Raw genomic sequence first — 12,983 nt, forward strand, 5'->3', positions numbered from 1 at the left:
GGCAGCACCCCTGGGTGCCCCAGCCAGTGGACGGGTGGGCGCCCGCCCACTGGCACCCATCCCGCCCTACTCCACAGGACCACGGTCCCAGCCTCGTCCAGAGCCACGGAGGGACACCCCCACCCCCCCACCCCCCATTCCATCCCCAACCCTTTTGCAAGAGCGGGGAGCCCCCAGCATCCCACCAGCCGCCACGGTGACAACCAGCACGTCCGGGCGAGAGCTGGCGAGGGGGGGGGGGGGCCGGGAGCGGGTGCGCCTCGTGTGTCCCGTTCCCCCCCCCCCGGGCTTTGATTTCTGGAGCCCCCCCTGCCCTTCCCCCTCGGCCAGGAGCCGCGCAATGGTTTCAATTACGCTCTGAAAGGCGGTGGGGCCCTCTTTTCACGGCAGCCCGGGTTTCTCCTGCTCACAACAAAAGCTTAAGTTACAGGAAAGGGAGAGAAAGGGAGGGAGGACGGCGAGGGGAAGGCGGCAGCCAGCAGAAAGCCCCTCGCCCCCCCAGAAAGGAGCGGGACGGGGGCGGTGGGCTGCCCGCCGGGTCTCCCCTTGGGGTTCTGCTTTGGGGAGGGCAGCCCCCCACACCACTACCGACATTTGGGGCGATCGCCCGCAGTTTCTTTCTTTCCCTGATGAGGGTCTCTGGTGTGTCCCAGTACACCACCCACCACCACCCCCAGGTCTGTCCCAGTCCCCTGCAATGTGTCCTGGTTCCCCCAGTGTGTCCCGGTTTCCCCTCCCAGATCCTCCAGCATGTCCTGGATCCCCCTGCTGTGTCCTGGTCCCCCTCTTGAGTGTCCCAGTCTCCTCCAGTGCCCCCCTAGTGTGTCCCAGTCTCTCCCCAGTCTGTCCCAGTCCCCCACAATGTGTCCTGGTCCCCACAATGTGTCCTGTTCCCCCCCACATCCCTCAGCATGTCCTGGATCCCCCTGCCATGTCCTGGTTCCCCCCCGGAGCGTCCCAGTCCCCCACAGTGTGTCTCAGTCCCCCCAGTGTGTCCCGGCTCCCCAGCCCCCTCCCACTGCCCTGGCTGTGGGGACAGAGGTGGCCTTTGCCACGGCCGGGAGCGGGGGGGCTGTGGGGCCGGTGGCAGGATGTACCCTGCCACCCCCGGGCTGATTTGGGGACATTGTGGACACCCCAGCTCCAGCATCACCCCAGGGTGGCCCCACCGAAGCATCCCTGTCCCAGGGCGGGGGGCAGCTGGGACCCGTGTGGGTGCCAGGGGGTTGCGGGGGCTGATCCTGCCCTGGTGCACCCTAAAGCAGGACTTGGGGACAGTGGGGGGGATGTGGGTCCTAGGCTAAGAGGGGAGCAGCCCCGTGGGTGGGGGGACATGGGGGTGCAGGGGACCTGGGGGCGCAGGGGACAGGGGTGGCAGCAGAGGACACGGGGGAGCAGGGGACACGGGGGGGGTGCTGGGGACACAGGGGAGCAATGGACACGGGAAGGGGGGCGCAGGGGACCCGAGGAGGCAGAGAACGGGGAGGGGGGGGAAGGGGACACAGAGGGGCGCACGGTACACGGGGGGGCATAGGGGACACGGGGGGGGGAAAGGACACGGAGGGGGCAGGGGACACGGGGAGCAGAGGACACGGGGGGGCAGGGGACATGGGGGGCAGGGGACACCGGGGGGGGGGGCAGGGGACATGGGGGGCAGAGGACACGGGGGGGCAGGGGACACGGGGGGGCAGGGGACACAGGGAGGGACTATTCCCCGTGGCCCCGTCCCGACCCCACGCCGTGGGGGGAGTTTTCACGGCGGGGGGGCCGCGGGCTGCCCCGGGCCCGGTGACCCCCGGGGGCTGGGGGGGGGGCGTGTCCCGGGGCGGCGGGGGGCGGGACGGCCGCACCGTTTGAATGTGATTGGCGGGGCGGGGGGGGCGGGGGCCCGGCGGGGGCGGGTCGCGGGGGGGCTGCTCCGCCCGGCGGGGACGCGGCGCTGCCCCGCACAAAGGCGGCGGGAGCGTCCGGTGCGGCCGCTCCGCTCCCCCGGCACCCCCCGGTACCCCCCCCGGCTACCCCCCCCCCCCCCCCCCCCCGCCGCCCCGCCATCGCTATCGCCCCCGCCCGGCCGGGGCTCCGGGACCGGGCACCGGGAGCTGCGCTGCGGAGCACCGGGTCGGGACAGCGGGAAAACGGGAGCGCCAAGTCCGGGCAGCGGGAGCAGCGCTGCGGAGCACCGGGAGCGTCTAGGCCGGGCACCGGGAGCGCCACGTCTGAGCCCCGGGGGCCGTCCCACCGCGCGTAGCGGGCTGGGGCACCGGGAGCCGTCCCGCCGGGCACCGGGCACGGCAGATCCCGTCACCGGGAGCCGTCTGGGCAGCACCGGGCACGGCAGATCCCGTCACCGGGAGCCGTCGGGGCGGGACCTGAGCAGACCCAGTCACCGGGAATCATCCAGCCAACACCGGGCACGGCAAATCTGGTTACCGGGATCCATCCAGGCAGCACCGGGCACCGCAAATCCAGTCACTGGGAGCCATCCAGGCGGGACCTGAGTGGATCCAGTCACCAGGAGTCATCTAACCAACACCAGGCGCGACAGATCCGGTCACCGGGAGCCGTCCAGGCGGGACCTGAGTGGATCCAGTCACCGGGAGTCATCTAACCAACACCGGGCATGACAGATCCGGTCACTGGGAGCCGTCCAAGCAGGACGGGGCACGGCAGATCCGGCCAGGAGGACCGGCTGACCGGCTGGGCACCGGGCACGGTAAATCCAGGCGCGGCAACTGGGATCACCATGGGCCCCCGCCGTGTGCTGCTCACCCTGGCCTGGCTGCTGGTGGGGCTGAGCGTGCCGGCGCCGTGCCGGAGCCAGCTGCACGGTGAGAAGGGCATCTCCATCCCCGACCACGGCTTCTGCCAGCCCATCTCCATCCCGCTCTGCACTGACATCGCCTACAACCAAACCATCATGCCCAACCTGCTGGGTCACACCAACCAGGAGGATGCGGGGTTGGAGGTCCACCAGTTCTACCCCTTGGTGAAGGTCCAGTGCTCGTTGGAGCTCAAGTTCTTCCTGTGCTCCATGTACGCGCCGGTCTGCACGGTGCTGGAGCAGGCCATCCCGCCCTGCCGCTCCATCTGCGAGCGTGCCCGCCAGGGCTGCGAAGCCCTCATGAATAAATTTGGGTTCCAGTGGCCGGAGCGATTACGTTGTGAGAATTTCCCCCGGCATGGCGCCGAGCAGATCTGCGTGGGGCAGAACCATTCGGAGGACGGCGGTTCACCGGCGTTGCTCACCAGTGCCACGCCGCTGGCTGGCCAGGGCACCCCGGGAGCCCCTCGTTACGCCACCCTCGACCACCCCTTCCACTGCCCGCGGGCGCTGAAGGTGCCCAGCTACCTCAACTACAAGTTCTTGGGTGAGAAGGACTGCGCGGCGCCCTGCGAGCCCACCCGGCCCGACGGCCACATGTTCTTCAACGAGGATGAGATTCGTTTTGCCCGTATCTGGATCCTCATCTGGTCCGTCTTGTGTTGCGCCTCCACCTTCTTCACCGTCACCACCTACCTGGTGGACATGCAGCGTTTCCGCTACCCCGAGCGACCCATCATCTTCCTCTCGGGGTGCTACACCATGGTGTCGGTGGCCTACATCGCCGGCTTCGTGCTGGAGGAGAGGGTGGTTTGCAACGAGCGTTTCCAGGAGGATGGCTACCGCACGGTGGTACAGGGCACCAAGAAGGAAGGTTGCACCATCCTCTTCATGATGCTCTACTTCTTCAGCATGGCCAGCTCGATCTGGTGGGTCATCCTCTCCCTAACCTGGTTCCTGGCCGCTGGCATGAAGTGGGGCCACGAGGCCATCGAGGCCAACTCCCAGTACTTCCACTTGGCTGCCTGGGCTGTGCCAGCCGTCAAGACCATCACCATCCTGGCCATGGGGCAGATCGACGGGGACCTGCTGAGTGGCGTCTGCTTCGTGGGCCTCAACAACATCGACCCTCTCCGGGGCTTCGTGTTGGCCCCACTCTTCGTCTACCTCTTCATCGGTACCTCCTTCCTTCTGGCTGGCTTCGTCTCCCTCTTCCGCATCCGCACCATCATGAAACACGGGGGGACCAAGACGGAGAAGCTGGAGCGGTTGATGGTTCGCATTGGGGTCTTCAGCGTCCTCTACACCGTCCCGGCCACCATCGTCATCGCTTGCTATTTCTACGAGCAGGCTTTCCGCGAGCACTGGGAGCGCAGCTGGATCAGCCAGAACTGCAAGAGCTTGGCCATCCCCTGCCCGCTCCACTTCACCCCCCGCATGACCCCCGATTTCACCGTCTACATGATCAAGTATCTCATGACTCTCATCGTGGGCATCACCTCCGGCTTTTGGATATGGTCGGGTAAAACCCTGCACTCGTGGAGGAAGTTCTACACGCGACTCACCAACAGCAAGCAGGGCGAGACGACGGTGTGACTCCCCCCGAGCCCGGCCACCGCTGCTGCCTTTCGGCTTGAATTATTTTTTTTTTTTTTTTTGGCGGGGGGGTATTATATATTTTTTATTTTTAGATTTATTAACGTCTAAGGGGTGTCTCTCTTTCTCTTTGATTTTTTTTTTATTTGTAATTAAACCTGTAAATAGCATTTGTAAATTTAATCATATATTTCTATTTAAGACATGAAAAAGAGGAGGGGGAAAAAAGGAGGAAGGGGAGAAAGAGAGGAGGAAAGGGAGGAAAAAAGAGGAAAGGGAGGGAAAAAAAAGGAGAGAAAAAAGAGGGAAAAGGAGAAAGGAGAGGAGAAAAAGGAGGGGAGAAAAAGGCAAAAGAAGGAAGAACAAGGAGTGGGGGAAAAAAGGGAAGCGGCAAGAAGAAAGAGGAAAAAAAAGGAGAAAAAGGGGGGAAAAAACCATTTGCCCGGACTGGGAGAGGATTCTCGCCCTCCCTCACCCCTCCCCACTCTCTGGGTTGGGGTTCCCCCTGCCCGCGGTGCCGCCAGGGCTGGGGGGCTGTAGCTGGGCTCGGGGAGCAGCCGGCTCCGTGCCCACTCTGTGCCCGCTCTGTGCCGCCCTTCCCTGGCGCTGCTCTGGCGGCCCCTGGAAAAAAGGGGGAAAAAAGAAAAAGCCCAATAAAAATCCCATTTTTTTTTGCTTTTCTTTTGGAAGCCCCCAAAAAGTTGATATTTTTTGTATTACCACCCCCCCACACACTTTGCTTGCACCCAGAAGATGCTGTGACGGGGCTGTACCCCCCCTCCAGCCCCCCAGGGTGGGGGTCTCTGCCTGCCCCTGCCTGTACCTCCCCCTGCTTGGCCACAGCCTTTTCCTCCCAAATTACTTTTTAAACACTCCGTAGCAAATACAAACAAGTGAAACAAAATGCTAACTTATCCCTGAGGGTTTTTTTTTTTCCCAGGGGGGGTCCTATGGGTGCTGCTGCCCGCCCCTCCGCCCCCCCCCCCCGCTTCCATCGCACCGTGGGGGTGAGCCAGAATCTCCCTCCAGCTGGAACAAAGCACTTTGCAAGGGGAAAAATACGGATTTAACCCCCAAAACGAGGATTTTCCACGTTTTGCAGAGGGTGGGGGGGCTCCTGTGCTTAGGAGAGCCCCCCCTGAAGGAAATAGCTCACATTTTCTGTAGGATTAGGGGGTTTGGCTGTGTGTGGGCCGTCCCCCCCCCCCCCCCTGATCCCCAGTCTCCGGAGAGAAGTGGGTCCCGGCTCCAGTTCAGCTTGTCGGGATTTGGGCGATGCTGGAGATGGGATGTGGGGAGTTTCAGCTGGAGGGGGGCTGGCACAGAGCTCAGGGAGGGGAAGGATGGATTTAATCAGCTGGATTTAATTGAAATTTAAAAAAATACTCTTCCCAAAATGGAGAGGGAGACATGGCCGGGGAAGCGCTGACCCCACGGGTGCCCCAAAACCGGCCCCGGGAAGCCTCAGCACTTCTTGTCTCCATCATTTTGGGGGATTTGGGGATCCTCCAAGCACAAAGGGGGTTTGCGGGGGGATTGAGCCCTTCCCCTTTCTCCAGCAAAGCCTCGGAATGATTCCAAAACCCCCTTAAAAATCCCAATTTTCCAGTGAAAGGAGAAGCGAAAGGGTTAAGGCAGTGCCTCTCCAGCACATTTTGGAAAGGAAAAACTCTTTGGATCCGGTTTAATTTTCCAGCGATGACTTGGAAGGGGAGAGAGAAGAGGGGGGAAAAACGTATCCAGGGTTTCCCCCCTGCTCCAGGGGTTGGAGACGCAGTTTGAGGGATGGGATGAGCTGGCTGGGACCCCCCCGGCACCCCCCCAGCCTTTGGTGACTCTCGAAATGGGAATTAAAATGGGGTTGATTTTATCACTGCCGATGTCTTTGCCTCCCTCCTGCAGTGAAAACCACACTGGGGGTGACATTGGCAGGATGAGCCTCGGCCAAGGGGCCAGGGGGACCCCCCCAGCACCCCTCCACTCCGTGCACCCATGCATCGCACGGGTGGGTTCACCTTTGCCATAAGGGGTCCCAGGGCCGTATCCAGCCCTGGCATTGGGTGCTTTGGCCTGGGGGTGCTGGCCATCGGCTGGTTCTCGTTAGCCAGCCGGGGGGTCCCGCTCCCCAAAAGGCAGATCCCACCCAAGGCCGCTTTGTTTTCCGGAGGCGAAGCGCGGATCGCCAGGGACGGGGGGAATGTAAACTCTCCACCCAGGAATGCAGGAGCTGGGAGATGATTGTTTTTTTAAAGGCTTCGGTGTCTCGGCTTTGGAAAACAGAGCTGGGATTATGGTGGCTGCGCCCAGCGGCTCTGTGGGTGCTGAGCACCCCACAGATGCTGCTGGCACCCACCTGGGGGTCTGCGTCCGTGGCCCCCCTCCCCAGCCCTGCAGGCTCCTGCGATGTCCAGGAGGGTTGGGGTTGGGATTGGAGGCATCGGGCCAGATCCTGCCCCGGCAACGGCTGCGTGGCTCAGCCCAGGGCCCTCCAGGAGCCTTTTTTTTTTTTTGGGGGGGTGGGGGGTTGGAGGTTTTTGGCTCTCGGGACTGTTTGCAGGCAGAGCAGGGCAGGAGCTGTCGGCATGTGTCCCCTCTGTCCCCTGGTGTGTCACCCCAAGGGTGGGTCACCCCAAGGATGGATCTCCCTGGGGATGGGTCACCCCGGATCCAGCTGACCTTGGTGATGGGACCAGGTCACCCTGGGGATGGGTCACCCCAGGGGTGGGTCACCCCAAGTCCAACTAACCTCCAGGATGGGTCCTCCCAGGTCCAAGGCACCCTGGGGACAGGTCACCCCCTGGTCTGGCTAACACAGACAATAGGTCCCCCCTGGGGACAGGGGACAGTGACAGGCCCCTCCTCGCTGCACACAGCCGAGTCCCAGCCCTCCCAGGCTGGTGACTCCCATCCTCCTCTTCCTTTTTAAGCCAAGCAAAAAGGGAGCAAACGCCAGTGGCCTGTCCCACCGTGTCCCCGCCTGGCCATGCTGGGGGTCCTTTGATGTCCCCTAATGAGCCCCGCTCTGTTTTCACAGCTGCCCAATGCGGCAGAAGTCAATTAAAGTGCGCCCCAGCCCCTCCTGCCCCAGCAAATGCCCACCCTGCCGGCCCCAGAGCACCCACAACTCATCACACCAGTGCCTGGGGAGCCTCATGGGGCTCATTCTGGTGGGGATGGGGACCGGGGGTCCCCACGAGGAGCAGCCATGGACAAGTCAGCTGTGGGGTGATGACGAGACAGCCCCAGGGGGTGAAACCAGTGCAGGGAAAGGGATGCTGGAGGAAGGAACTGGTCTTGCTGGGAGGAGGACAGGTCACAGGAGTTCCCAGTACTGGCTGTCCCAGTGCTTCTGTTCCCCAGGCCACAGTCACTCCTGTCCCCTGGCTGCTGGCTGGCTGTCCCCGGACCACGGGCTCCCCTGGTCACAAGCTCTCCTGTCCCCATATCCATGGGCTGTCCTGTCCCCTGTCCCCCAGGGACCCTGCCCCATGGGTAGTCCTGTCCTCATGCCCCCCGGCTCCCCTGGCCCCCGGGCTGTCCCACCCTCTGTCTCCTGGGGGCTCCCCCACTTTTTCCCTTGGGACCTGTCCCACCAGGGTGACAGTGCCCTCAGGGCAGTGGGGTCCATCTCCCCCTGCCCCCCCCCCCCCTTGCCACTGTCCACTCTCATCCTGTGTCCCCAGCAGTGACCTGGGGGGTGGCAGAGGGAGATGATGGGGAGCAGGGAGGTGACGGGGGACAGCTTGTGGTGACACAACACTCGTCCCCACCGATCATTTCTATCAGCCCTTATGGTGTGACAGGTCCCAGGGCCTTGGTGGGGACACGGCTGGCTGTCCCCCACTTGCAGGCAGCTGCCGGCTCACAGCTTGATGTGCCTTAACCTCCAGGAGGACAAAGCCAGCAGGGACCCAAGGCCACGGGGAGCAGCACCCATGGGTGCTGTGGGCAGAGTGGGGCGATGGCTAAATTCGGCTCCTCGCTGCACCGCTCTTAAAGGAGACAAAGCTGCCATAAAGCAAGATGTGCCCCCACCCCCACCCTGGCAATTAGGGTTGTCCCTAATGAGGGTTGGGTTGCCCAAGGCAGATGGAGGATCCTGTGTCCATCCCACCATCCTGGCCTGACGATGTGGGACATGGCCCCATCCCACTGCCCTGCCTGAGTGATGTGGGACCCCATCTGCACAGGGATCACGCCTGAAGGGTGTGGGACCGCAGGACGTGAGGCCACCTCTCCATCCCAGCATTCTCCTGGAGAACTTGGGGTAGTAGATGTGATGCCCTGTGTCATTCCCAACATTCATCCTTGAAAACAGGGTATGCGCAGATGTTGTACTCCATCTCCATCCCAGCTTCCCTCCTGGAGGATGGAAGTAGGGTGGGTGAGCATGGTACCCCGTCTCCATCCCAGCACCCCCCACAGACAACGTGGGATGGATGGACAAGGGATGAATGAGCATGGGACCCCTCTCCATCCTGGTGTACCTCCTGGAGAACATGGGATGGATGGACTCAGTACCCTGCCTCCACCCAACACCCCCTCTGGAGAACGTGAGATGGATGGAGACAGGATGGGTGAACATGGGACCCGTCTGTCTCCATCCTAGCATACCTCCTGGAGAACATCCCAGCACCTCAGCATCCCTCCTGGATGATGAGGGGTGGGTGGAAGTGGGGTGGGTGGGCATGGAACCCTGTCTCCATCCTGGTGCAGCTCCTGGAGAAGGTGGGACGGATGGATATGGTTCCCCACCTCCACCCCACACACCACCCAGAGGACACGGGATGGGTGGGCGTGATGCTCCATTCCCATCCTGGCACACCCCACCTCCAGCCCAGCACCCCATCGTGTGGGATGGGTGGGCACGGGGGGTCCCAGCCCAGCCCCCGCGCTGGGTCCAGCCGTGGGGCTGCCCCACGGCCACGCGGTTCCGGCGCAGCCGCCCGGGGGGCCGGGGGGGCTGGGGGGGGCTGGGGGGAGGGATCCGGCCGGGCCGGGCGGGGGGCGGCTCCGGAGGCGGCGGCGCCTCTGAATGCGGGGAATGTTTTTGCAGCTGGAGTCGATTAGGGGCGGGCGGCGCGGGCGGGGGCGGGGGGGGGGGCGAGGGGCGGCTGGGGGGGGGCGAGGGGGGGGGCGAGGGGGTGAGCGTGCACAAAGAAGAGGGGGGTGAGGGTGGTTGCATGCGTGTGCAAGGGGGGAGTGCGCGTGTGCAAGGGGGGGTGCAAGAGGAGGTGTTCGTGTGCCTGCGTGTGCAAGGGGGTGTGCAAGGGGGTGGGGAAGGGGTGAGTAAGGGGTGGGCAAGGGGGTGAGCGTGCACAAAGAGGGGTATGAGGGTGGTTGCATGCGTGTGCAAGGGGGGAGTGCGTGTGTGCAAGGGGGGTGCAAGGGAAGGTGTTTGTGTGCCTGTGTGTGCAAGGGGGTGTGCAGGGGGTGTGCAAGGGAGTGAGTGTGCACAAAGAGGAGGGGTGCGAGGGTGGTTGCATGTGTGTGCAAGGGGGGAGTGTGTGTGCAAGGGGAGGTGTCCGTGTGCCTGTGTGTGTGCCTGTGTGTGCAAGGGGGTGTGTGAGGGGGTGGGCAAGGGGTGTGCAAGGGAGTGAGTGTGCACAAAGAGGAGGGGTGCGAGGGTGGTTGCATGTGTGTGCAAGGGGGGAGTGTGTGTGCAAGGGGAGGTGTCCGTGTGCCTGTGTGTGTGCCTGTGTGTGCAAGGGGGTGTGTGAGGGGGTGGGCAAGGGGTGTGCAAGGGGTGTGCAAGGGCGTGAGCGTGCACAAAGAAGGGGGGTGCGAGTGTGGTTGCCTGTGTGTGCAAGGGGGTGCAAGGGGGAGTGTGTGAGTAAGGGGAGGTGCAAGGGTGGGGGATGTACAGTGGGGGCTGTGAGGGGGTGTGTGTGCAAAGGTGAGTGTGAGCATGCAAAGGGCACTGGGAGAGCAAGGAGAGTGTGCGTGCAAGAGGGAGGCACTTGAGTGTGCAAGGAGGGGTGCCTGAAAGGGTGAGTGTGTTTGCAAGGGGGACTGTGGGTATATAAGGGGAGGTGTGTGCAACAAGGAGCGAGTGTGAAAGGGGAACACGTCCGTGCACATGTGTGCACACAAGGGAGCACGTGTGAGTGCGCAGCAGGCGGGTGTGCAAGGGGTGTGTGGGTGTGCGTGTGAGGGGAGCGTGTGCCCTTGAGGAGAAACATACAGGTGTGTGCAAGGAGGGGACGCACACGCCAGGGACGTGCTTGTGAGCAGGCGTGCAAATGGCTGTGTGCACCAGGGAGCACCTTGGGGGCACGAGGAGGGGATCCAGCACGTATAACACGGGCTGCACATGTAATGGCCATACGTGTGCCAGGCCACCCATGTCCCTGGGGCTCACCATGCCCCCTGCACTCCCCTGCAGGACCCCCACCCTGTGCACACGCGTGTGTGGGTCACTGTCGGCACCCACCAGCGCGTGCAAGGAGCCGGCCGTGCTCGGCCACCCCCGCGCTGATGCAGCCCAGCTGCTGCCCGGCCATTTATAGCGACCCCGTGGCCACCAGCCGAGGGGCCGGGGCCCCCCAGTCGTGTGCGGGGGCACCGGGGGCCCGGCCGTGGGGACACGGGACACCCCGCAAGCCAAGCTGGGGGGACACATACATGAACGGAGCAGATGGGCACACGCGTGTGTGTATAGAGGGGTGTGGGCGCCGTGCCGCACGCGTGTGCCTGCGTGTTGGCGTGTGCTGACCTGCCTGGATGTGTCTGTGCACACAGGAGCGGACACACGTGTGGGCAAGCGTGGGGGCACACACATGGGCATGTATGTGCACACGGAAGCACAGACACGCAGGGACGCTGGAGGGTCTCCCTGCCTTGGAGGTTCCTCCAAAACGGAGGTTGCCCCATGATGGTGGGCTCCCCCGTGATGGAGACTCCCCCATGGGAGGGTTTCCCCCATGACAGGGGGTTTCCCCGTGCGGGAGGCACCCCAAAACGCAGGTATCCTCATGACAGAGGTGCCCCCCCCCGATGGAAGTATCCTCCATGCAGAGAGTTCCCCCACCATAAAGAGTTCCCCCCACGATGGAGGGTCCCTCAAAATGAAGGTGTCCCCCAAAGTGAAGGTTTCCCCATGATGGATGTTCCCCCATGACAAGGGTTCCCCCCATGATGGAGGTGTCCCCCCCCCCCGTGGTGGAGGTTGCCCCACAACGGAGGTTCTCCTGATGACAGAGGTTCCCCCATGATGGAGGTTGCCCCATGATGGTCGTTCTCCTGATGGTGAAGGTTCCCCCACGATGGAAGTTCTCCTGATGACAGAAGTTCTCTCATGATGGAGGTTGCCCCCATGATGGAGATGCCCCCCATGATGGAGGTTGCCCCACAACGGAGGTTCTCCTGATGACAGAGGTTCCCCACCATGATGGACATTCCCCCAAACAATGTTCCTTATGATGAAGGTTGCCCTGATGATGGAGCCCACCCAAGATGCAGAGGTTGCCCCACACTGCCCACTCCCCAGGACCCTCATGGTGGGCTCCAGGCTCCCCCCACCCCCTGTGCCAGCCAGCTGCAGCAGGAGGACACGAGGCCACAAACACCTGGCCAATGGCCACACCGGGGCCAGGCCAAGCCCCACCGGGACCTGCCCATGGCAGCAGTGTGTCCCTGCTCCACACCTGGTAGCACTGCAGTGTCCCCTGGCCAGGCAGTGGCATGTCCCCTGCCAGAGCACCCTTGGGGCTGGGGGCCCTGGGGGTGGTGGGGACGTGTCCATGGGGGCCCACCAAGAAGCTCAAGGTGCTTCACTGGCTGGGGAGGGAACTGCAGGTCACACTGGGGCGGGTGTCACCGTCACCGCACCGTCCCTGGGGTGTCACCATGTCACCGCTCAGGTGTCCCCCCACCCGTCTGAGGGTCCCTGGGCACCCATGGGTGCACACGAGTGTCATGTACACGCAGGCACCGCACACGGCTGTGCACACATGGCACACGCATGCACACATATGTGCGCTGGGCACACATGCATATACCCCCCCTACACACACGTGTGCGGTGTAGGTCTGGGGGCAACTCGTCACACCGATGTCCTGGGGGTCCCCCCCAGATATGACCCCCCCCCGCCCCCCTGTCCCCCCCCTCAAAGCCCAGCCCCACCACCCAACTGCTCTCACCGCCCCCCCAGCCCCTCCCGGGGCATGTTTCTGCAGCCCCCCCCATCCCCCCTCCGCTGCCTGGGGGGCTCGGTGGGGGTCCCGTCCCCCCCCCGCTGGGCGTGAAGCTGGTGCCAAACTGTCGGTGCTGGTGCCACCTGTCCCCAGGGCTATCACCTGCCGGGGGGGGGGCACACCGTGCCGGGACCCCCGGGGGGGGCACGCCGCGGGGGGGGCGCTTTTATCTCCCGTTCGATAGAAAATTGAACTTTCAAGGCATTAAATTTGCCTTTCGTGGAGGTGTGGGGGGGTCAGCGGCCACCCCGGAGGGGGGGGGGGGGGGGGGCGGGGGAAGGCTGCTTTCGGCGTCGATGGGGGGGTTGTCACCCCGCGGAGGAGGGGACCCACTCCAGCCCCCGGCCCCGGCGCTGGCTGCAGGAATTTGT

The 12,983-nt window shown here is 63.8% G+C and overlaps 1 protein-coding gene across 1 annotated transcript; it reads left to right on the plus strand.

Annotated features, from left to right (window-relative positions):
* The first annotated feature begins 2,053 nt into the window (after positions 1 to 2,053).
* FZD2 (frizzled class receptor 2) lies at positions 2,054 to 5,192 on the plus strand. Its single transcript, XM_056362582.1, has one exon. The coding sequence runs from the start codon at positions 2,621 to 2,623 to the stop codon at positions 4,415 to 4,417; it is 1,797 nt and encodes a 598-aa protein (XP_056218557.1). The 5' UTR covers positions 2,054 to 2,620; the 3' UTR covers positions 4,418 to 5,192.
* Positions 5,193 to 12,983: the final 7,791 nt, after the last annotated feature.

Source organism: Falco biarmicus, chromosome 17 (genome assembly GCF_023638135.1).
Source record: "Falco biarmicus isolate bFalBia1 chromosome 17, bFalBia1.pri, whole genome shotgun sequence".
Lineage (NCBI taxonomy): Eukaryota > Metazoa > Chordata > Aves > Falconiformes > Falconidae > Falco > Falco biarmicus.

Excerpts from the sequence above, each read along its gene's own strand:
- FZD2 (XM_056362582.1), top strand. The coding sequence starts at position 2,621 with ATGACAGATCCGGTCACTGGGAGCCGTCCAAGCAGGACGGGGCACGGC.